General features: G+C 30.3%; 5 protein-coding genes across 9 annotated transcripts; 2 read left to right on the top strand and 3 right to left on the bottom strand.

Annotated features, from left to right (window-relative positions):
• Nucleotides 1-53: 53 nt before the first annotated feature.
• LOC124945145 (cytochrome c-type biogenesis ccda-like chloroplastic protein 2) lies at nucleotides 54-3,509 on the top strand. Its single transcript, XM_047485528.1, has 12 exons — nucleotides 54-339; nucleotides 550-669; nucleotides 765-820; nucleotides 1,275-1,405; nucleotides 1,511-1,596; nucleotides 1,670-1,701; nucleotides 1,947-2,108; nucleotides 2,281-2,353; nucleotides 2,489-2,589; nucleotides 2,679-2,771; nucleotides 2,934-2,980; nucleotides 3,151-3,509. Exons 1-12 carry the CDS (start codon nucleotides 228-230, stop codon nucleotides 3,227-3,229), a joined length of 1,092 nt encoding a protein of 363 aa, XP_047341484.1. The 5' UTR covers nucleotides 54-227; the 3' UTR covers nucleotides 3,230-3,509.
• A 7,053-nt stretch (nucleotides 3,510-10,562) lies between these two features.
• On the top strand, nucleotides 10,563-11,822 carry LOC124910373. Its single transcript, XM_047451008.1, has 2 exons — nucleotides 10,563-10,885; nucleotides 10,971-11,822. The coding sequence occupies exons 1-2, from the start codon at nucleotides 10,633-10,635 to the stop codon at nucleotides 11,777-11,779; spliced, it is 1,062 nt and encodes a 353-aa protein (XP_047306964.1). The 5' UTR covers nucleotides 10,563-10,632; the 3' UTR covers nucleotides 11,780-11,822.
• A 2,086-nt stretch (nucleotides 11,823-13,908) lies between these two features.
• On the bottom strand, nucleotides 13,909-14,562 carry LOC124910186 (NAC transcription factor 56-like). The gene has a single exon (XM_047450798.1). It carries the CDS (start codon nucleotides 14,560-14,562, stop codon nucleotides 13,909-13,911), a length of 654 nt encoding a protein of 217 aa, XP_047306754.1.
• Nucleotides 14,465-15,372, bottom strand: LOC124910187 (NAC transcription factor ONAC010-like). Its single transcript, XM_047450799.1, has 2 exons — nucleotides 15,089-15,372; nucleotides 14,465-15,010 (listed from the first exon to the last, which is right to left on the bottom strand). Exons 1-2 carry the CDS (start codon nucleotides 15,288-15,290, stop codon nucleotides 14,604-14,606), a joined length of 609 nt encoding a protein of 202 aa, XP_047306755.1. The 5' UTR covers nucleotides 15,291-15,372; the 3' UTR covers nucleotides 14,465-14,603.
• A 4,111-nt stretch (nucleotides 15,373-19,483) lies between these two features.
• On the bottom strand, nucleotides 19,484-22,393 carry LOC124945656 (calmodulin-binding protein 60 B-like). 5 transcript variants are annotated; one of them, XM_047486124.1, is made up of 8 exons: nucleotides 21,987-22,393; nucleotides 21,538-21,659; nucleotides 21,378-21,453; nucleotides 20,715-21,282; nucleotides 20,480-20,640; nucleotides 20,190-20,417; nucleotides 19,950-20,079; nucleotides 19,484-19,862 (listed from the first exon to the last, which is right to left on the bottom strand). In XM_047486124.1, exons 2-8 carry the CDS (start codon nucleotides 21,621-21,623, stop codon nucleotides 19,714-19,716), a joined length of 1,398 nt encoding a protein of 465 aa, XP_047342080.1. In that variant the 5' UTR covers nucleotides 21,624-21,659; nucleotides 21,987-22,393; the 3' UTR covers nucleotides 19,484-19,713. The 5 variants fall into 5 exon arrangements, 4 of the variants coding, with proteins under 4 accessions (XP_047342080.1, XP_047342081.1, XP_047342082.1 ...); XM_047486125.1 differs by having other exon boundaries at nucleotides 21,538-21,655; XM_047486126.1 differs by having other exon boundaries at nucleotides 22,223-22,392.
• Nucleotides 22,394-24,257: the final 1,864 nt, after the last annotated feature.

Here is a 24,257-nt window from a genome sequence, read left to right as displayed (position 1 = left end):
GTTAAAAATCAAAATATCCTTCTTAGGGTCATATTATCAAATTTCCCGTTCTAGCTAGTACTTGATTATTCTCCGTCCGTCCGGCGACAGTCCTGAAGAGAAAGGTCTCCGGTCATTTGACAGCTGAAAGAGAAGCATAGTGGAGGGATATCCGATTTCGATAATCAATTTGTTTCAGTATTAGCTGCTCTCAATCTCCTTCTTCTCTTCTCCCAGCTGAAGAGGAGATGAATTCTTCGGTCATAAACAACTTTAGCAGCTACCTCACTCATCGTTCTATCACTCGGTGCTGCAAACCTGATCATAGACGCAGCAGAAGCAGCAGCAGCAGCAGCAGCGGTGAGTAGAAATCCGCACACACTAATTAATGCAAACTCTAATCAATCGGATTATTGCACATTCTAAACTACTGCTCTCTTTATATCATGTCGATTATAAATGAGTGGCCATTTTTCACTCTAGAGTCTAGACCTAAATACTCTACAGTCTCCAGGCGCACTCACTATATGTTCTCATCGTTTTGTTTTCGAAATTTCTTGCTTCAAAAAGGACATGTGAAGTTGCCAACGGGATTCATGACAAGATCTGTGCAGGATGTCGATCCGTTACCCACGATTAACCAGAGTACCAGTTTTGGAGCTGTGGCGATGATTACTGGTGTTGCAGCAGGTAATTTAGCATTTATTTGTTTATCTTTAATTACCGATCCTAAAGAATTTTGTAATCAAGTATACAACAAGGTAACACATTCCTATTGTTTTCAGTGGCAAACATGGCTATTGCACATGCTACTAGTGCTTCTCCTATGGATAACTTTATGGTGAGTAATTGGCTTGCCTAACTAGAAGCAATTTGTTCTGATTACTTTTGAAAACCATGACTTCAAAATATGATTGCCACTGTGACATTGAAGCAATCTGCTTGAAGCACAACATATGAAATTTAGGGATTGAAAAAACTTATCAAGCAATAATATTCTTGTCTTTCCCTTTGTTTTGTTTTCTGATTTCTTTTTTCCCTCCCTCATTTGTAACCATTGAACACTTCTTGCGCTCTTCCTTCCTATGAAAGTTGACCTTTTTCAAAAAACAAAATTCTTGCTTTTATGTATTATTTGTTTCAAGCTCCTTAATATTCCTTTCACCTTGTTGTTCAATTGGGCATTTATTAGGGTCTATCTTCACAACCAGACATGTGTCTTACTGTCTTATAATCCTGCATGCTTACATGATTCCGTTGTATAATCTCAACAATTTTATTTCCCTCCAATTCAGGAAAGTGCTGCTTCAAATTATATATTGGCAGATGGTGGACTTGGAGACTGGTTTGGAGGTCTCATGTACTCTGCTGGACAACAAGCTAATGATGCTGTTCGTGATCAGCTATCAGCCCTCAGCTTCACCAGGTTCATTTGTCTTTGTGTGGTTCTTTCAATTTAAAATTGCCAAGTAAAAAGTTATTAACAACTGATCAAATCTAGTACTTATAAGTATTCATCTCATCTGTACAGCTTGGCCGTTATATTTGGTGCAGGTCTGGTAACTAGCCTGTCTCCATGTACCTTGAGTGTTCTGCCACTGACCCTTGGCTATATTGGTTAGTAAAATATTGTAAATTTAATGTGCAATGTACTAATACTAACCAATCAACTTTCTGTCTTCACATTCAGGAGCATTTGGTTCTGGAAAAAGCAAGACACAGGTAGATAGACGACTTACCTAATCAGTTCTCTCTATAGTTCCTGTTCTCGAATTATGTTTTGATGTAAGGTCCTCTATATATTTTCTGAGTTGATTCACAAGTTCAAGCCTTCCATCTCTGTGATCATGTCAACTTAAGAAAATTCAACCATACACTTTTGCTCATACTTCCAAAATGTAGCATCATTCATTATCTGAAAACTATATTCTACTACAGGTCCCCTAATCTAGATGTTGCATTTTCAGGTCGTAGGTGATTCGATTGCATTTTCTTTGGGATTGGCAACTACCCTTGCTCTCCTTGGTATAGCAGCATCATTTGCAGGAAAGGCATATGGACAGATAGGACAGGGATTACCTTTGGCAGCTTCTGGTTTAGCTATAATTATGGGTCTCAATCTCCTCGAGGTCTGTTGTCTGTATTTATGCTGTTACCTCTCAGTACTGATATATTTTCCATTGTGCTCCCATCTCTTCAATGTTCAAAGTAGTTTCTTCTGGTATTCTAGGTGGACATTAACATTTGTTAGATGCTTGTAATTTTCATTTTTGTTCATTATTTTAGTGATCAACAATGCAGGTCATTGAGTTACAGCTTCCCTCATTTTTCAACAACTTTGATCCCCGTGCATCTGCTGCTAGCCTTCCCACAAGTAATGGACTACTGAGTTTTATACTATCCTTTTCGTTTCTAATTATTTACTCTTGAAGCTCAATTTGACTTAATAAAAAATTGCAGCTATAAATAAAATTTTGATTTGTCAACAAATGTGTTTTCTATTCTACAGGTGTGCAAGCTTATTTAGCTGGACTTGCATTTGCTTTAGCTGCTTCACCTTGCAGCACACCTGTTCTGGCCACTCTTCTTGGATACGTGGCTTCGACAAAGGTACCTCCTGCAACATTAAATTGGTTCATATGTGAGAGTTGTAATACATAATTGAGCAGTAGTACCTGACAAGGTAAGATTTTTTTTAGGATCCGATAGTTGGCGGCAGCTTGCTGTTGACATACACAACTGGATACGTTGCTCCTTTACTTCTGGCCGCTTCATTTGCAGGAGCTTTGCAGGTATTTATTGTTTTGATGAACAAACTCTTGTATAGGAGCAACTGTATATAAGAATCATATCACAGCTGAGCCTCTTATAACTAATGAGTTACATTTATAAGTTATTTTGTTTTGAATTAAGGGATAAATTGCGAATGTAACATATCTAATATGTAATTTCAGGGTCTGCTCTCTTTCCGTAAGTTTTCAGCTTGGATCAACCCCATGAGGTATGTTATTGCTATATAGATCACCACACCAACCTCGTAGAACCCTTCTTTTTTATATATCTGAGGAAACAAGAACACATTGATCAAAAGTTATAATAGTGATTAGATTGAAAAATTAATATTTTGTAAAGTTGTTGTTGATACATGGTTAATCTTTGTCATTCCCACAGTGGCGCCTTGCTTTTAGGTGGTGGCGTGTATACTCTCCTGGACAAACTTTTCCCTATCACCATGTCCATGTCCATGTAAATATTTTTATTAGGCTGACTCCAAGAAGATATCATTATTAGAAGGAATAAAATTAAAGATTACATATGTCAAAGCGAAGATCATATTTTTAACACACACACAATGTCCTTGGGCCGAGAACATACATACATACATACATATGGGAAGAATTATTCTGCCTTAAAACCTAAACTGATTCATTCCCCTTGGGGCATTTATTGTTTACCATAAAAGGGAACTAGTGTTGTTGTATTATTATTGAAGTGTATATATAGTTAATTAATTAGTTTTCTTTGTTTGAGGTCTATTCAATTTCATTTGCAACCTAGCTTAAGCTCAAATTTGGTTCAGCATTGGCTAATGACAAAAAAGGTTTGTAGTATACATACAGTATTATATATTCTGTGAAATGCAATAAATTAAACGGCATGATACAAATGTTTTGGTGTTCTACTTATTTTTCCCATTTTTAAGGCTAGACTCTGCCCTTCTAAACCCATCCTTTTTCTCATCATCTCTTTTTATAAGTAAAAAATATTAATATAAATAATAATAATAACAATAATTATAAATAATTTGCACATAATGATCATTTTTCCTGGTTAAACTTATTTATGAACTCTTTTAATATAAGAGGGGTAACTAAAGGTAGATTTTATTTATTTGTATTGATATCATTGTAAATTTTATAAAAAAATATTTTAGTTCAGATTAGATGACAAATACTATAGTTAGTTAGTTTGAGTAGTAGCTTTGCTAATGTTGGATATTCAATGGAATTTCGTCAAACGAATTTGAGCACAACAATTTTTTATCCTCTAAACACACAATCAAAATGCATAATCAGACTATTATTTATTTCAAACTTGGAATTAGAACTATATATGTATGCTCTCCGACGAGATCTCCGACAGTGTTCGAGATGTACAAAATATGTATGCCACACAATCCAAAATCAGATTTCTTAAGGAATAAATATGTCCAGAGGTGATTCTCTGACTAATTAGACATCATCTTGAATGGACTTCTTAATCACCATCCTCTCTTTAAGATTTTTGGGTGTTCTTGATATCCATAACACCGCCTTATAATTAACAACATAAACTCAATTTTTATACTACACTTCGCAATTTTCTTTCTTATAGTTCGTCTCACAAAAGTTATATGTGTTTTTACATTTATCTGGATGCATTTTATCTTTCGACATGTTACACTTGACGAGCTCATTTTTCCATATAAAAATAATGACTTGCACTATCTAAGTATGATGTTGAACCATCTATTCCAACAAACATATTAATGATTAATGATGTACCGCCTCATAATAATTTGTTATCTTCACGATCTTTCTCTATGATTTCAACCACACTCGTGAATGTTACAAATCTAATAAATTTTACTCTATTGGATATTAGATCTACTATCCCATTTTCACAACAAACTAATATAACAAATTATGTGTCTATCCGTTCTAATCATTATATGATCTCTCAAAATAAATAACGTTTCATGCCTTTCTCTGCTCTCATTTATATTATTTCCGCTGCCAAACATACATTTTTCATTAACATACAGGTGGATATAATGCTTTTATTCAAAATAAAACGTGGCCTCTTATCCCTCGTATCTCGTCACACAATATTGTTGACTATAAATGAATTTTCAAACTCAAACAGAAATCAGATGAGACAATTGAATTGTAATGAGAACAGATTTTCATTAACAATATATTATTGACTATGAAGAGAATTTTAACCAATAGTCAAATCTACAACTATTTGCATTATTTTAACTTTTGTAATCTCTCATCAATGGTTTGTATGTATTTTTTCACGGTGAAGAAGTATGCACGTCTCAACAACGAAACAACGAAATAGCTAGATTTCTAATCAGATATACAAAATTAACAAAGCAATATATATCCTTTGGGGTTGTGTACTCCACTCTAATTCGCAGTGCTCTATATCAATTGGTTTTTATTGAATTCAAATCTGACACAACTTTATTAATATTATGTCATACACATCAATTACATATTTTTAAAAGAGTATGTGGATGATATTATTTTGACGAGAAACACGCTCACACCCCTCCCTGATCTTCTTCAGAAATCCCATCTAAGTCTAGTAGTTTTCTCGTTGTTTTAATATTGTCCTCCGTATAGAAATCTGCTTCCGCTGCAAAATCATAGCCTAATTCAGTCTGGAGCGTGTTAATAATCCAGTCAGATCCGGCAAGAGCTTGGTAAGTATGAATAAAGTCGGATGTGAGGATTGTGAGGATAACGATATTGATGATCATGAGGAGGATTAATGGACTAGAGTTGCTGCTGCTGCTGCTGCATGATAATTCAGCAATATTAATAATATTGAAGTAGCTAACAACCATAATAATAATAATTGCGCCAATGGAAACAATAACAACGGCCACTCTTCTAATTACCCACAGAACTTTTAACCAAATTCTCCTCCAACTCATCTTGTCGTCGGACAGAGTCCTCCACCACGCCGGCGCCATTAATATTTTCCTTCCGGCGTCAAACAAATTAATAAATGTAGTAATAGTAATACTAATAGTAATACTAATAGTAATAGTAATAGTAGTAGTGATATTGTCATGTATATATATATATAGTAAGTAAGTAAGTAGCTAACAACCATCAGATTTAAGCAACCTATAAATTATCATGTTTTTCTCTTCTTCTAAAATCTAATCCCATTGTTTCTTGTATAATTAATATTTTACCTGCCAGTCAAATTAGTTTGGATAATTTATTTCTTACTTTTTTGGGGTCAAGTAAAAAAAATTATCATGATTTTCTCTTCTTCTAAAATCTAATCCCATTGTTTCTTGTATAATTAATATTTTACTTGCCAGTCAAATTAGTTTGGATAATTTATTTCTTACTTTTTTATGGGGTCAAGTAAAAAAAAAAAAAAAAGGGTTTGGATTTAGAGTTTGAAATCTTAAATTGGATTGTCACTCAAATTATATTTTGATCGGAATGTTTTGGGTAGTTTCACTGTACCTATAATAAATCTATATATGTCATTTTATTATTTTTCAAATAACCTAAACAATTAATTGTAATAAGCCTGTAAAAAAAAAAAATAGGAAGGAAGTTGGAGGGCTTGTGCTTGAATAAAAGAAGGGAGGCCATGACCTGTATATTAATTTATTGTTTAAAACTTGTTCCTAGCTTAAGGTATACATATTATTTTCTTTTAAAATACATAGTCCAAATCAGAGAGAATTAATTAATTAATTAATTAAAGGAAAATGTGAACAAATTAAAAAAACTTTAAAATCAAACTGAGCAAATTTTCAGATAAATAACAAATCTGGAATGTACATTTGATCAATATTACGTACATACAGAGTTCAAATATTCTTGTAATTATAATGGAGAAATTGACAAGTAAATAAATGACTAACAATTAAGAATTAGTTAAATTGTCACAGTGGTGCATATATGTTTAATAATAAAACATATATATTATCTCATATATATTATATATATATATACTATCTCACTCATCAACCATAACTTAATTTATTCTTTTTCTTATTTTTTTAAGATAAAAAACTAATTTACTAACGCAAAGGTCGGAAAAAAGAAATACTAAACATAAAGATAATGAATTCGATTCATACTTAAATTATAGTGAAGGTAATAAATATAGATAGATATATTGAATATTAATTTAAGCCAGGGTTCAAAATTAGTAAAAAGAAAATTTTCAATTTTCCATTTTCCTCAAAATATTATGACATTTATCATTAATTACTCATATCGTTTAAACATTTGTATGTGTCATTCATTAAAAATTAAGACAATATTACAAACTCTTTAAAATAATTCAGTCGTACCTTTTGTTTTTGTTTTTTAGATTTCATTAAAATTCTACGTACTTACCTTATATTATATTGTTCAGGATTTTGTTGTAAATGGTTATAAGTACTACTGTGTTATAAAATCATTCACTTGTCAAGGATGCTGATAACTATTTCCCTCGATCTTTAATCAATATGACCACATAACATTGCATGTATTTCCAAATTTTCATTTTTTTTAATGGATCGATGTCATTTGCATGAACATGACAACATATTGAAAAGAAAATTAATGAACATTGATAGATCGATGATATCAGTTATATTTTAAGGATTACTACTAATGATGCATTGTAATTAGTTGGTAAGGAAGATTTGACACCTTATAATTATATATTATTTTTATCGTTAAAATTAAACACTCTAATTCATATAATTTTTTAATTAAAAATAATTGTTCTCTTTAGATGACAGTATTATGTGAGACATGAAATTATATGGGATTGAAATCCAAAATTATAAAACTATTTGCAAAGTGTCTATCACTATTTTAATTGAAAAAGTTGTATGATATATACTGTAACTATATAGGATTTTTTGAAAAGTTATATTTTTACTATCTGAGTTCGAGTTTGTAAATTAACGAATTGAACTATAATAACTTGAATCTCACATATTTAATAATTCGGGTCTAAATTTTTAACCATACCAAAAATAATCAAATAAAAATAAGATGAGGATCCAAATTATTTAAAATTAATGAGCTTAGTTAATTTGATTTTTGACCAAAGATTGGAATAAAATTTAGCCCAAAGTCAAGTTAATCTGTTTTAAATAAATTATATATTTTTTTAAAAAATAATCGATGTATATTAAAAATGATATTTATAAAAAATATAATGTATAAAAATTAATAAAAAAAAGAAAGTTTTAGAAAAAAAATTCATTAAAGAAAATATCAACGTATATACAACTAGCTTATTTAAATATATATTATTAATAAAAGATTATTTAAACATATTTATTATAAAAAAATATAAATATATTATTTAGCTCAAGTTAATAAACGAAATTAATTTTTATTTTTTAATTTATATATTTATTAATTAAATATTATTTTTTTTTTAATTCTTTTTTATTAATTAATTATCTCTACTTTTATCTTTTTTATAAATTTCTTATTATTACTGTATTAGTATTTATTATTATTTTTTAATTTATATATTATTAATAATTTATATATTTAAATTATTTTTATAATTAATACATTATAATCAGTTAACTATACAAATATATATATATATATTGGGAGATGACGGTGGTGGGTTCTAGATCGTGAAAACTGAAAAGGGTGAACGCAATCAATTATTAGCTGACAATAAATTGGCAGAAAATGTTGACATGTGACTATGGAATTGAAAATTTTGGAATGGTGGGAATAAAATTATATAATTTTAGATAATAGAATTCATTGTAGCATTTAAACTTTTTTTTATCACAATAATTACTTGACACGTTAATTTTTTTATCACACTAATTACTTATTAGTTGTAATATATATATATATATATATATATATATATATATATATATATATATATATATATATATATATATATATATATATATATATATATATATATATATATATATATATATATATATATATATACTTAGTTTAGTAGGCAGTACCATCCCTCTACACATTAGTAGTGTTAATATTAAATGAATATTTTGAATCTCAAACAATTTCATACATCAATATAAATTTAATTAACAGCTAAGAAAACATAAGTAGGTTATACAATTATACATAATATATATATATATAATGACCAAGTTCTAAACAAATTTAAATATACGTGTCCTACCAAATTTAAACATACTCATTTATATTTATATCACTAATTTTCAGAAAAAAAATTAAAATTTGTTGTTTTATTAATTTTAACATTAGTGATTTAAAGATCAAAAGATCACGAATTCAATTTCATCTAAAAACACTCTAAATTTAAGCGGGTGATAATAGTTGTAGTGTATCATGCTAGTCTCTTTTAATTACAAAAGAAATTTATATTAGTATATTACATATCTCTAATATTATTTTTAAAAAATGTTAAAAGATAAATAAAAGTTTAATAAGACTGAAAACTTTTTAATTAACATTCCAATCATGGGTCAAATTATACCACTTTTAAAATTAATAATATATATTTTATTTAAATTAAAAATATATATATTATAAGTTTTGTGACTAACATATTCACTAATCTAATGCAAAGTAAATTATGACATTATGTAACTAAAATTCAAAAATAAAAATTAAAACGTAAAAAAAATATAATAAAAGAATGGCACAAAGAAAACATAATCAAGATAACTATTAATTAATAGCTAACTTATATATTCATCATGGTTCTCAGTTTTTTTTTTCTTCTTAAATTTGTGATTTTTTTCTTCTTCGTAACTTTGTGATTTTTTTTTTCTATCTCTGTAATTTACGTCAAATTGTTTTTATTTTAATTTTATTTTTATCCTCCACCTTTTTTTTCTATTCATTTAAATTTTATAATATTTTGCAAAATTTAGGTAGGAATCAAATTATTGTAAGAAAGTAAAAGGTTACAAGAAGTCAAACTGTACACACTCAAAGTAAACATGTGAAATGTTGACTTTGAAACATTTACATATGTATTGTGCCAACCTCTAGGCCTTGTTAGTTTGATGTTGTTTACTTGAATTAGACATAATTAATTCAATCATTTTTATCAAAATATAAAAATTCTCCAGCTTTATTCTTTAATAGAAGTATATTTTTAAAAATATTTTGATCATTTGACACAAATTATATTAAGAATAATAATTAATATTAATAATGTCAAAATAATTTGGGATCATTCCATAGTAGGCAAATGCTGACATTTAGACCAGAAAAAAACAACTATTATTTTATTTTACGCGTAAACTGCATACAAACAAAAACATGCTAGAGGCCATGAGTCTCTGGCTAATTGAAAACGACTTTCTTATCTACATGATTAAAATCATATATTTAAAAGAATAGTGTAGTAGTTATTTATAAGGGAAATAATTAAATAGATTTAAAAATAATAATAATATAATGGATGGTTATAGAATAAAAATTGTAAGAAAAAAAAAAAAGAGGGTTCACATGCAAACATGAGGAGTAGAGAAGACAGAGAACCATTGAGTTGACTGACCAAATTAATTAAAGGATTAAAAAAGATAATAAAAATAAGGAATTGAAAGCTTGCAACCATCCAATTATTTATATCCTTCCCTTCCTCCTTGATTCATGCTAAGAATGAGTTAAATATCTAATTAAGGTAAGGGGTTGTTTGAGTGTACGTAGCTTATTAATTTATAATTAATTAAGGTGCACACAATATATATATATATATATATATATATATATATATATATATATATAGGATTCCCAAACAAGCCCTAACTAGTTGGAAATGAATAATTGTGTATATAAAAAGGATGCATGGGATCATCATCAATTCATCAATATCAAGACATTTATTTATTTAGTTCTTCAAAGTGCAAAAAACAAACAAACAAAAATGGAGTTTTTGTTTGTGAAGAAGAAGAAGAAGAAAGGGTTGATGGTTACAATATTAATAATGATAATGATATCAATATTATTAATGGATGAAGCAAGGGCAGCAAAAGTGACGTGCAAGAGCAAGAGCAGCAAATGCTATTACAAGCAGGTTCAATGCCCAAGTGAATGCCCGACTCCATATCCATCTGACCCGCATGCCAAAGTCTGTTTCATCAACTGCAATTCACCCATTTGCAAGGCCGAGTGCAAGAGTACTATACATTAATTAATTACTTATCATTTGTTAAATTTGTTTTGTTTTGTTTCTAATATATATATAATATATAACGTCGACAGATCGGAAGGCTAACTGCAACGGTGTCGGGGCAGCTTGTCTAGACCCACGATTCATCGGCGCAGATGGAATCGTGTTCTACTTCCACGGCAAGATTAACCAACAGTTCGCACTAGTCTCCGACGCCCATCTTCAGATCAACGGTCGATTCATCGGCGTTCGTCCCGCCGACAGGCCAAGAGATTTCACATGGATACAAGCCCTTGGAATTCTCTTGGCGGATTCCCGCCACAATTTCTCCGTGGATGCCACCAGGGCTGAGTCGTGGGACCAAGAAGTGGATCACCTCAAGTTCACCTACAACGGACAAGAACTGGCTCTCCCCGAAGGCTACCCATCCGTTTGGAGATCTCCGGACGACGACAACATCATTGTCGAGAGAATCTCCGACACCAACGCCGCTCTAATTACCTTACCGGAAATCGCTGAAATTTCTGTCAGCGCTGTGCCCATTACAGAGGAGGACAACAGAGTCCACAATTACAGGATTCCGGTGGACGACTGCTTCGCTCATCTGGAGGTACAGTTCAGATTCTACCGGCTGTCCGACAACGTTGAAGGTGTTTTAGGCAGGACGTACCAGCCGGATTTCAAGAACCCGGCCAAGCCTGGCGTCGCAATGCCGGTTGTCGGAGGGGAAGACAAGTACAGAACATCTTCTCTCCTCTCTTCCGATTGTGCATCTTGCATTTACTCTCCCCATATAATTAATACTAACACCACCACCTCTATGCTTATGGTCGACTATGGCGCCCTTGACTGTACCGGTAAAGCCGCCGCCGCCGGCCATGGAATTGTTTGCAGGAAATGATCATCTCATCTATTCTATTCTATTCTCTTTCAATTTATTACATGTCACTTTAATTATATATAATTTGTATTTAACTTTTTTAAATAATTGTATTATTATTATTATTATTATTATGTTGTTGTTGTTTTTCATTAATAATTAATGTTTCAATTATAATTTTCTTTCTTATAATAGATAAACAAACTTTTCTTGACAAATGATAAGTCTCTCTGTTTAATAGCAATAGATCTGTGAGAGTTTGGAGAGACACAGTTTTTTCTTTTCTTTTTTACTACAAACAAAATTATTCATTTATTGATATCCTAATGATAAGATATGATCATTTTGCTAAAGTAGTCTTAAGTTAAATTAATTTTCTTTAGATAATAAATTCGATAAAAATAAAATCAAAATCAAAATACCCAATAAATATTGTTTTTGAGATTACATATATATACTTGTATTGCAACTTGCTTTGGTTTTGTTATGGCCCGAAGTAAAGAGTCATTCTTCGAGCTGCTTGAGACAAGCCCAATGTTTTTAGTTTAAATGCCCAATGCCTTTTGTACTAATTAAATATTTTGATGCATGCAATATTGAATAGTTTTTTTAATTAACAACTTAAATCATCTAAGATTTTATACTTAAATGACAATTTAACCCTTTGATCTAGCTTAACTTTATCACTTAATTTAATTTGAAGAATGATATTTTTTATTTATTATAAAACTAGCTAACTAACTGGGTGAATAATTATTTTGAATGTTATTAAAAGTTTGAATTGGAAAGAGATATATTATAAAGAAAGTTGGAAATTTTTGGTAATTATTTTGGCAAGAATATAAAATAAAATAAAGAAAACTGAGTTTGGGACCATAGCCATAGATAGATTAGGCAATAATGATGGATTTGGGACAAATTTTGTAGAAGCTAATCTGAGATATGTTAGCCTGTCACTTGCACTCTTAGGGATAACAACAACTAATTACTCCTCTGAAATATTTTATATTTTAATTAAAGGATAAACTGATCATAATTAAGTTACCATCATAAAAAACAATTGATGACATGCATGACCACTTCCACTTCTAATAGCTAGCTTACATCACTTTTAAGTTTTGATTTATTATTTGCAGCAAATAAAAGAATTGAAATAAATGTTTTTTTAAGTGAGAAAAATAAAATAAATATTATGAGATATAACTTAGATTTTTTTTTTAAAAACTAAAATTAAAAGGTGCCCATTATAATATCGTAAAACAATAAATTTAGGGAAGGCAAAAAAAAATAAATTAAAAAATATATATATATTATAAATATGAATGCGTGTCACTAACTAAAATATGGTGAATCTGTTTTGAGAAACAAATATATATAATAATAAAATGTGGTTGAGGCACATTTAAAAGAAGTATCTATATATATTAATAAAGTGTACGGTTTACATTAACAAAAGAAAAGAAAAGAAAAGAAAAGACAAATAATTTGTGTATTTTGAGTGGTTGTGAGCTAGCTAGGTGTAGTAGGATGTCATCGATCAAATGGCAAGTATAAAATTAATTAAGCAAGAATGGTGGTTAGTTATATAAAGTAGGCTTGTGCTGTTTCCTTGGAATGGAATTATATATGAGATTAAACTTTAATTAATGCATTAATTTAATTAATTCTTCACATTAAATATTGTTATTGTTTATTTATTACTAAATTTTAACTACAAAATAAATAAAATTTAATAAATAACTATCACATTAACTATTTAAAATATATATATATAGTTTAGAAATTAGAGAGGTTAGTACTATAATTCAAAATTGAACAAATATTTGGGAAATCCATTATTTTTCTCTTACCCACACAAAAAAAAAAACAATTGAAATCATAAAATATGCAATGTCTTATATCATCATAAACACAATAAATAATTATAATATACATGTTTCATGCATGCATATATATATATATATAAGAATTGTTGAACTAGATATTGGGATATGGCAACCTAAGCTAGCTACCATATGATATATATATATAAAAATAAAAATATATTGATGATGAGACAAGATGATGTCCAGCTAGCTAGCGGTGAAGAAGAAGATATTAGTTTGTTTGTTTGTTTGTATGATCGGATCGATCCGCATCCTCATAACTAATTAATTAGTGTACCAGTTGACGCCGGGAAGCTGAAAGGGAAGACATGATGAGGCGAGCATGGCTTGCTGCTGGTGCGATGATGATGATGATGATGGGCTCTGTTGAACATGCTGGTGGTTCAGCATAGTCGTCGCAATTGAAGTAGTAGTATTATTAATACTACTTTCATCTTCCGTCGTAGTATTCTGATGATGATGATGATGATAATCTTCTTCTTCTTCTTCATCTTCATCTTCATGGAATCTCTTTGCCGGCGCCGTCGACGTGGACCCATTCGAGGTCGACCAGTATAGAAAAGGGAAAGTCCTCTTCATCGGAACTACTTCTGTTGTTGTTGTTGTTGTTGTTGTGTTCAGACCTGTCGACGAATAATTAGGAAACTGTAGCCGTGTTATAAACTGACCACCAATATCGCCTCCTCCTCCTCCTCCGCCGCCGCTTATTAGTCCTTCAAATAAGTTCATGTGGTCGACATCGTTGTTGTTGTTGTTAATGTCGACGGATCTTGAAGAAGAAGAAGGAGGATGAAGTAATAAGGAATTAGGTATTGCTGCTGGCGAGTCATGATGATGATGATGATCTCTCGGGGGAGGGGAATTGTTCTTGTGGTAAATTCGACATAAAACCCAATCATCCAACTTCAAGTTATACATAAATGAAAACAGATTAGATTAGATTATAAGATTAGATTGGATTAAAGAATTATGAAATTAATTACCCTGAGGCTGAGGGAGGGTTTCTTGTTGTTGTTGTTGTTGTTGTTGGAGGGATCGAAGCAATGATGAGAATTTCTAATATTTATAATATCAGAAGAAGAAGAAGAAGAAGAAGAGAGTCTGTATTCGTGCATAATCCAGTTAGTCTTAATCCCTCTGGGAGGCTTTCCTCCGTAGAAAACCAAAGCCTTCTTGACTCCTAATTTCTGCTGCCTCCCACCAGTACCACCAGTACCAGTACCACCCTGCGCCATCACCGGCTTATCCGTCCCCGTTGCCTTCCAGTACCCTGACGTCGCCGCCCTGTTTGGCCGAGCGCCGTTCGGGTACTTTCTGTCTCGTTGACTGAAGAAATACCATTCGTGTTCCCCAAACGAAGCCATACCTAGTATATACGTAGTAATTCCATTTTATATTATATTATATATATCATTTCATTTTTTCATGAAATTGAATTACTTACCTGGTAGTTCCCAGGGATCGAATTTATATAGATCGATATCTGCGATGATAGGAACGGGGAGAGGGATTGAAGCGGCCTTTTTCCTGAGGTAATGAATTAGAAGCTCTTCATCGGTGGGATGGAAACGGAACCCCGGTGGAAGCTGATCAGGTCCCACCATCATCATCATCGAATTACAAGAGTCTGTAGTAGTACTCTCCATGGATTGGATTAATTCCGACACTACTCACTCAGATTTCAATGTTTATTTGGGAGAGAGAGAAAGAGAATGAAGTCCTCCTCAATCAAATCAAATCAAAGGTTGCTCTGCAGAATGAATGATGAAATGGTTTTCTCTCCATCCTTTCCTTTTTATTATGTCCTTATTGTTATTGTTGTACTCAGACAGACAACAGACCCGCTTCAGAGAGAGATTGATTGATTGATTGATTGCATGTGAACGGGCCTATCACATTTGGGGGTCCCTCATTCACTTCCACCCAACCACTAACGGCCACGTCATACCATTACCATGGGCTAGCTAACATTACTCACTCATTCACAAATCTAGCTAGCTAGCCAGCTAGCTGTTTCCATAACTAATTAAGTTTTCACATTTATACATTTATATCACAAATCATATTTAAAATAGAAATGTGAAAGTGATTTTTTTTAAACATATTATATTTAGTATAAATAAATTGTCAATTTTTACTATTTTTTTTTAGAAAATTAACATATTTTTATGAAAAGTGCTGGAAATTCACTAATTTTTTAGCCAAATGATAAGGAAATTTTAACAACACTTTTTTTTTTTTTTTTTTTTTAACCATTGTCATATATATATAGTCTAAAACTTTCTGTCTTGTACATAAATTACCGTTATAATATTTGCAGGGTTAAAATATACTATTGATCATAAGTTATATAGGGAGAAATCAACTGATTATGAATTTGCTATAATGACCAAAAGTCAAAAAGTCTAATTTCAAGAAATTAATTACATCATATTTCTAAAAAATATATATAAGGATGCATGATTAAGTACTTAATTAATTATACGAGAATGATGAGCTAGCTAGCTAGCTAGGAAGGTTAATTACTTGATATGAGATCTAGCTAGCTAGCTAGCTTCATTTTCTTCTTCTTGAGTTGATCATTTGGATTAGAAAAGAGCAAGCATCACATTTTTCTTACTTGCCCAAATCAAGCATAAAAAGAAACCCTTTCTTATCACAGCAGAACAACAAAGCATGCCTATCTCTAAATATATATATATATATATATGCTCTCTATTCTTTTTCTTTCTTTCTTTCTAAACAAAAATAACTTTATTTTTCTTTTAACTTGTCACTATATATATATGTACGTGTATTCTTTAACAATATAAATATATATTTATTGAGCTTTAATTGTGCGACTTACTTATTTCTAACGACTATATATATTTTGTTTGAGATAAAGGATGGAACGAAGACTTGTAACTTTATTGATATATTATAATTACAATAAATTGTATGTCCACTTGCACAATGTTAGTAAAGGGTCATTGACACCTACGTATCATGCACCATGTGCGATTGTACGAATAACTAAATGAAATAAAGCAGTTTACAAATTGCATCGCTTACATACATACATACCGGACCAAGGGTAGGGGAAGGTCTCCTTTTCCTTTGATCATGCTGTCTATTTAGAAATGGGAACTAAAATTGTGACATTTTTTTTTATTTTTTATTTTGTTCACTATAGCAAACTAAAATATCTAAGCATTTGTTCTTTCAAACTTAAAGATGGGTTGATAAAGTACATGAATTGTATTTGTCATTGTGTCCTGTTTTGATTTGTATCTTTTTTGTTGATGGTCCCATGCATATTGATGATGAAAATGCATTAATTATGATGATCAACTTTGGTGCATTACTAGTTTTAATAATATATATATATATTTTTTAATTTAAAAAATTAACGAAGTCACATTGTTCTGCTTTTAAACTAATTTTTTTTTTAATAAAAATTGAATTCGATACTTTTGTATTAAAATATTTTAGTGAGTTAATTTTTAATTGTGTATGGTAAATTTAATTATCTATTTTTAATGAGGAACTTATAAATAATTATATTGCAACACAATTAAAATGTAGCTTGGTAAAAACAAAATCTAAATGATGGTATTGGCTGGCTAGCTAGCTAGGTAAAGGCTAAAGCAAAAGCAGCTGCTAGCAAATTCATTAATTTGAGGTCCCACCGGAGATCCTGTAGGGCCTTAGCCACTTGGATCAACAATATCTGACTGATATTATTTTTGATTTTATATATATATTGGTGGATCGATCGATCGAACTAATTTGAGATCATCAGATTTTGAAATCTATCACTACTTGAAGATAATAAATAATACACAATTAAATATTAATTAAATTATTAACCATTTATTTATTTCTTTATTTGAAATAAAGATTTTAGAGTACCCTATGTTTTAGTAATAGGCAATTTGTCTAGTGCTTACAAAAAAAAAAAAAAATATTATTTTGGCCAATTTTTTGTTGACAACGTTGACGTAACAACTTTATGTCATCCGTGATTAAAAAAAATGTCCGTTTTCTAAAGGCTGTTATTTTTCCTATTATTATATGTTACGCCTTGAATTAAATTGTTTTCCCTATTATTATATGTTACGCTTTGAATGAAAATTAAGATATTTTATGTCTAGTAGTTAGAAAAACAAAGTTAAGGTTCGAAAAGGTTCTTGGAAATATAAAAACGAGAAGAAAAAATATAATAAAATATTAATAGGAAAAAAAACTTTCTGTAAACGATTTTTTAATCATTGTTGACTAAAAGTTGTCACGTCAGTGCCGGTCACCGAAAATTTGGTCGGAGAGGAAATAGTGTATTTCATCGAGAATAATTCAATCCAATATACTTATTTAGTATTTTTAAACCTATGTAAAATGTCTATTTCCTAAAATACATTATAGTATATTAAATCCTCCTTTTTTTAATTATTATTATTTACTAATGAATCAAATTAAAGAGGCTTATAGTTAAGGAGAAAAGTGATCTTTAATAATCCAATTAATTTATATATCCTAACTAATTATAATTTTGTTTATATAGAAACTAACATAATTATACAATCATGATTTCTACCCTAGTTAAGATAGTTATATTTAATTATTTTAAAATAAATACAATTTAACCCAAAGATCGGGTACGATTCATTTTACCGAATAATTGATTAATAGAGAGGAAACCTTAATTAACAAATTTCACAAGGCAGGCATTGTGGCTTTGTCCTAATATTGCGCGCCACAAGAAGAAGAATATATTAATTAATTAATTAATTAATTAATTAATTGGTTTCTTCTTCTAACAGATTGAGACAAAGCCACAATGGCATGAGTTGTGATCCATTTCATGCATAAGTACTGGTTTTTATTTATTTATTTATAAGTCCTAATTAAATATTTGTTCTTTTTTTAGTCCTAAATTTTTTATACCTTTAAATTAATTAAGTTTCTTTTTTATACCAAATTAATTGTAAGTTGAAAACAGGCAACTTGAACTTATATCATCAAGAATATTGGATTATTTCAAAATTAATTAAATAAATGAAAATTCATGGTATAAATTAACTTTGAATATCAAATTAAATCGAGGAATAGTTCAAGTACTTAAAAAAAAATAAAGTGGGTGATTTGTCAAATCTGTTACACATAGTTTTCCATATGTGAAATTAATGAAGTAGACGTTGTCATTATAAGTTTGGTATTTATACATTATCATGAGCCCTAATTTGGGATATATAACCTAAATGTTGTGAAAGGTGCTAAGTGGCTTTAATTTTAAAAACAGGAAATTATTATTAGGCCAAATCAATTAATCTTAGATATTTTCTTTGTTTTAATTAATATTTGAATAAGTGGAATTTTGTTTTAATTAGAAACAGCAAGATTATACAATTAATACATTACATACATGATAAGATATATATGGTTCTACTTCAATGCATGCGGCCGGCCGGTGTTAACAAGTTAGGTTGAATAGGAATCATTTCATTATTGAAATGTATTATCATTTTAGCACAATTTCACTAGTGACACACTAAAAAGAAGTTAATTTGTAGTAAAAAAAAATAAATGAAAATGACATATTATTTGCAACATATTTATGTTTTTTTTTTTTTTTAAATAATCAATTTGATAAAAAATCGTTCAAGTACAAGGCAACCCCGCCTCTTTGATTGGACCTGCTGTCAACAAATATTATAGGCATGTAATAAATTAACATTAGTAGTTGTTTTATCTTCACTTAGAAATTTGTTAATTAATTAACATGTGATTGCAAATAAAATAAATTTGCTTCTTTCAAGAAAGAAGAAGATTGCATTGAGTTTTATTTTAGTGTACTGACAAAATAATAGAAGAAAAAAAATAATTGAGCAAAACACAACATAATGGAATGAAAGACAGGATCGTAGTTATTATCTCCTCTGTCCAATTCCAGATATTCTGTCCTAAAAAACAACAACTATATATATATATATTATATATTTTGTATCTTACATATGTACAAGATTTAACCAAACATATTGAATTGTTTGTTTCTTGACTTGAGTTGAGTTGTAGAGAGATTGAAGGTAGTCAAAGTTGATCTAGAGCAGCCCAATCATCATAAATAGGATCTCCAGCCTGGTTCATGTAACTAGTAGTGCTCAAAGGTAACAAATTATAATTAATCCCATTCTCATTAGAACCCGGTACCAATATTGTTTGCACATTCTTCAGCTCATCTGTTCAAACAAAAACAACAACAACAACATAAGACAGACAGATTCTCTAGATTCAACAAGTAGCAACTAGCAACACTACGTACATACCCAAACTACTCTGTTTGTTGAATGGATCTGTCAGCTCACATTGTTGTATGTTTGACACAAATCCAATATCAACCGGAGAAAATTGATTTATATTCTTATATGCATCACACTTCAATCTTTCTACCACCCTCTGCATGCAAACAAGCAAACAAACAACCAAGCAAGCACATGGAAACTTTATCATATATGTCTTTATATCAAAAATTAGTATAATATAATGAAACCTGCCCACCCACCCACCATCTGATGTGCATTGAGGTTCTCCAATGACACCCAATTCTGTCCGCCATCGAAACTCGCTCCCACATTCTTGTACACACAATTGAAAATCAGCCCCACTAATGCCTCCCCCACCTCCTTATAGTATACGTAATTTTGAGCAGCGTTGTTTAAAGTACAGGTATTTGTATTAGCATGTTCTACTATTGTCTCCCACGTTTTGCTCGTGTTCGCACCTCCTCCAAGTAACTGAAAAATAATAAATCAAATCCCACCTACGACTTTTCAAAGTTGATCAATATCATACTTACTTGCCGCAAATTGGACTGATCTGTGTAATATGACTGCAGAAAATCTTTTACTGTAATAATCCCTTTTGAAGTCAGTCTCTTATGGAACTTTCCATCCTTTGAAATCTTTTTCAAACGCCATGTTTCGTCCACCAATTTTGGAGGAAAATGTTTCTTCTGGCCTGAATTTTGAATGTATAAATTAATTAATTAATTAAACAGAACAATATACATATGAGTACTACATACTACTTACATTCTCCGCGATGATCTTTGACTACAAACGCTTGGCTGATGGCTTCTCTGACCCTTGTTGTTTTGGTGGATACGTTTGGAACAACTCTTGCACCCAATCTGAACTTCCTGTTTCTTACCCAGCTTGAGTTGTCGCTGAAACTGACATCACCAAAGTAACCAACTCCATTCTTCAACCAAGTTGTCAATTCCCCAGTCAGCAATGGCCTCTTTCCTTCTCTTTCCCGTTGAATCTTGGATTTAAAAGCCTCTTCCGTCCAATCTCCTTCTTCTAACTCCTCCGGCTCAAAATCGCTATCCATCACCATAATCTCAGCCTTGATAGAAGATAGAGAGCCCGACGTAACAATTTTCTCAGAATTAACATCCCACATCTCAATCCTGATTGGTTTTCCATCCTCCGTTTCCATCCTGTTGTTTGTAAACAAGACTGGGGGTATTTTTTCAGGAAAACGCAGCTGCCTGCATGTTCTTCCACTACCACTCTCGAATTGATGATCATTCATTGTCATTGATGATGGTAGAGTATGGAAATGGTTTACAATTCCACGTTCTACCTCTTCCTGCACCTGCACAGATGAAGATCTTTTCATCATTTCTTTCTTTCAAGTGACAGAAGTAACAGAATATATCAATATTATAGGCGTGGAATTTGTGTTACTACCACTTTCCGTAAAAAGGATTCCATTTTGATCAAAGTCTGGTGCAACATGTGTGCTCTCATAACATCCCTGACAAGACTGCAGGCAGAATATATATACACAAGAAACTTGAGAAATGAACACATGATATAATCCAAAATTAAGACAATGAAAAGCACCCACTTTGCAAACGTAAATCGCCTTTTTGGAGACTGATCCTCCTCCTCCTTTTGATCAAAAGAATCAGTAAAGTTTCGTTTTGGTATCATCAAATCAATTTAAGCACTGATCAGACTCCTAGCTAGCTAGACAGACAGACAGATAGATAGATATTTAGTAGTATAAAATTTGAAGCAGATGGTAACTTGAACTCCACACTTGACAGCGGCGGCAATATATATGTGTGGAAATGTAGATGGACGACCAACAGAGAAAGTATAGGGAAACTTCAATCAAGCTTAACAACCAAATTAAAAAACGCGTTCCATAAATAGTCAAGCTTAATTAATTAATTAACCATGGAAATGAAAAGTTAAACTGACAAATATATTATAAGATTTTGAGTGAGACCCACATTGCCGAGTAATTAGGAATTAATATGAACCACAAATGTGAGAAGATGAACGCGTTACCTGCTCTAATGGAGTATATTACAGTATTGCGGAGAAAGTATGTGAGAAGATTAAACGCGGTTACGGTAAAAGGACAGACCAGACTCCAAGGCCACACACACACACACACACACACGACCTTTGAATTCATTCTCCAAAAGTCTTTCTTCGATTCCGATCGAATCAATCGATCAAAGTGAAATTAAACAAACAAAAGAAAAAGGGTTTTTTAAAAGAAAGATGATGCCCTGACTGACCTGCTGATAGAGAATCTCTCTTTCTCACTCGCACCGTCGCACGCACACACTCACAAAGACGACTTGACTGACCGCGATTCCACATTAATTTCAAGTATCTTCCCATGAATTCCCCAGAAATTCTTTCTTAACACAAACAATGGGGAAGAACTAAATTCAACGAAGCTGCCTGCTATCTATCTATTATTCTATTCTATTCTATTCTATTCTATTCTATTCTATTCTATTCTATTCTATTCTATACTATACTCATTTCACTGTTTTTTTTAATACTCTCTTCATCTGGATTTTCCTGTTTTTTAAATATCATCTCCATGTATAATTTTAATGGATTAACATCACCTAATTAATTTTATTTTCATATATATATATATATATATATATTTGGTTAAAGTATGTATATTGAAAATGATAAAAACCTTATAAGCATAACCGACAAAAACATCACATTAAAAAAATGTTATTGAATATATTATCGAACTCATAAATCATTGAGAAGAACGATCAACACTCCCGATCGACTCTACCGATTTTTCGGAATGAATATAAAAAGCGTCATAACAATAACATTATAAATTTTATACATGAGACGATTATGATCATAATAAAAAAATGTATTTAATAGGTTTTTGAACTCGTAAATTTTTTAGAAAACGATTAACTCTCCGAACAAATCTACTAATTTTCTGAAACAAATCTCAAAAATCGTTATAATAATAACATTATAAATTATACATGAGAAAGAAGAATTTCATTTTTCAACTACTATAATTAATTGTAACATTTGATAAGACTTGAAATCTAATAAGAAAGAAAATTTTCATTTTTCAGGTTACTTAAGTGTTATCACATCATTCATGACACATTAGCTTATATGAACTGTATTAATTAAAAAAATATATATATATATATATAATAATAATAATAATTCCGGCATGTAAATAAGCAGATGAATCTTTTTTTTATAAGGTTAGTTATTAGAAAAAATATGTAAGTAAAATTCAAATAAACAAAATAATAAATAAACTTAGAAGAATAAATGTACACTACCAGCTAGCCTATAAAGAACATTTAGTCATTTAATTGACTTTTTTTTTTTTTTACTTTCTTGTTTAGTAACATTTTAAGTAAATTAATGTGAACTATTAGGAATGTGCCTTAAAATGTCTCTTGCAAGTTTACACTTAATTGCCATGTTAGTACAAACATATTAGTCTCTTCGATCTAAATCTAAATGACTCGTCTCTTTCAACTAGAAACAACCACCTCCAAAGTCTTATTAATTTTAGCTGTTCTAAATCCTTGTAAATGTGTTCTAAAAAAATTGAATATAATTTGATGCACCTATGAACAAAAATATGCTAAAAGCAAAATAACGAAGAGTACAATTATACAACCGTGTGAACAAGAAATGTTAGCATATGAATTGACAAATTTAGGTGAATATAATATATATAAGTTATTCATGTCGATAACTAATATATTTAATATATATATATTTTTAATTTAAAAACTTAGCAACATATTAGTGTAATGTAAATTGAGAACTTAGATGTTCCTCCTTAAATTTAAGGATTTTTTTTTATAATTTCTTAATAAATTCAACTCAGAGTTATATATAAAAATTAATTATTAAATAATACAAAATAACATCTACAAAATTTAAAATAAACAATTAATAATTCAAATGCCAAATTATATGAACAATTTAAATAAAAATAAAAATTCTTGAACAAGTTGTTAAAAGTCACTCAAAATAAACTCAATTAAGATCTTAAACGATGAGTTCTAATAAAACAAGCTAATCAAACTAATGAAACGTGTTTGTAGAATCTCTAACAAATATTATATTCAGTTAAAATTATCCTTAACCTATATTTGATCAAAAAATGTCGTGACAAATGATAATTGACTATCTATATATATGACCAAAAAATTGAGAAACTCGCACATAACATGATAGGATATTTGTAAGAGTGTCTTCATACAAAATACCAATTTCATTAATTATTTATTGAAAAACAAAAATAACTTT

This window comes from Impatiens glandulifera, chromosome 7 (assembly GCF_907164915.1).
Source record: "Impatiens glandulifera chromosome 7, dImpGla2.1, whole genome shotgun sequence".
Classification (NCBI taxonomy): Eukaryota; Viridiplantae; Streptophyta; class Magnoliopsida; order Ericales; family Balsaminaceae; genus Impatiens; species Impatiens glandulifera.
This window is presented reverse-complemented; position numbering and strand designations above follow the sequence as displayed.

Bases quoted from the DNA above. Each gene is read 5' to 3' on its own strand.
- LOC124945145 (XM_047485528.1), top strand. From the start codon at position 228: ATGAATTCTTCGGTCATAAACAACTTTAGCAGCTACCTCACTCATCGT. The intron at 2,109-2,280 runs GTCTGTTGTCTG...TCAACAATGCAG, and splicing joins TGGGTCTCAATCTCCTCGAG to GTCATTGAGTTACAGCTTCC. The intron at 2,772-2,933 runs GTATTTATTGTT...ATGTAATTTCAG, and splicing joins CATTTGCAGGAGCTTTGCAG to GGTCTGCTCTCTTTCCGTAA.
- LOC124910373 (XM_047451008.1), top strand. From the start codon at position 10,633: ATGGAGTTTTTGTTTGTGAAGAAGAAGAAGAAGAAAGGGTTGATGGTT. The intron at 10,886-10,970 runs GTACTATACATT...TAACGTCGACAG, and splicing joins TTGCAAGGCCGAGTGCAAGA to ATCGGAAGGCTAACTGCAAC.
- LOC124910186 (XM_047450798.1), bottom strand. From the start codon at position 14,562: ATGTATAACTTGAAGTTGGATGATTGGGTTTTATGTCGAATTTACCAC.
- LOC124910187 (XM_047450799.1), bottom strand. From the start codon at position 15,290: ATGGAGAGTACTACTACAGACTCTTGTAATTCGATGATGATGATGGTG. The intron at 15,011-15,088 runs GTAAGTAATTCA...CGTATATACTAG, and splicing joins CGATCCCTGGGAACTACCAG to GTATGGCTTCGTTTGGGGAA.
- LOC124945656 (XM_047486124.1), bottom strand. From the start codon at position 21,623: ATGATACCAAAACGAAACTTTACTGATTCTTTTGATCAAAAGGAGGAG. The intron at 21,283-21,377 runs GTAGTAACACAA...TCATCTGTGCAG, and splicing joins AATCCTTTTTACGGAAAGTG to GTGCAGGAAGAGGTAGAACG. The intron at 19,863-19,949 runs GTATGTACGTAG...TTGTTTGAACAG, and splicing joins CAACAAACAGAGTAGTTTGG to ATGAGCTGAAGAATGTGCAA.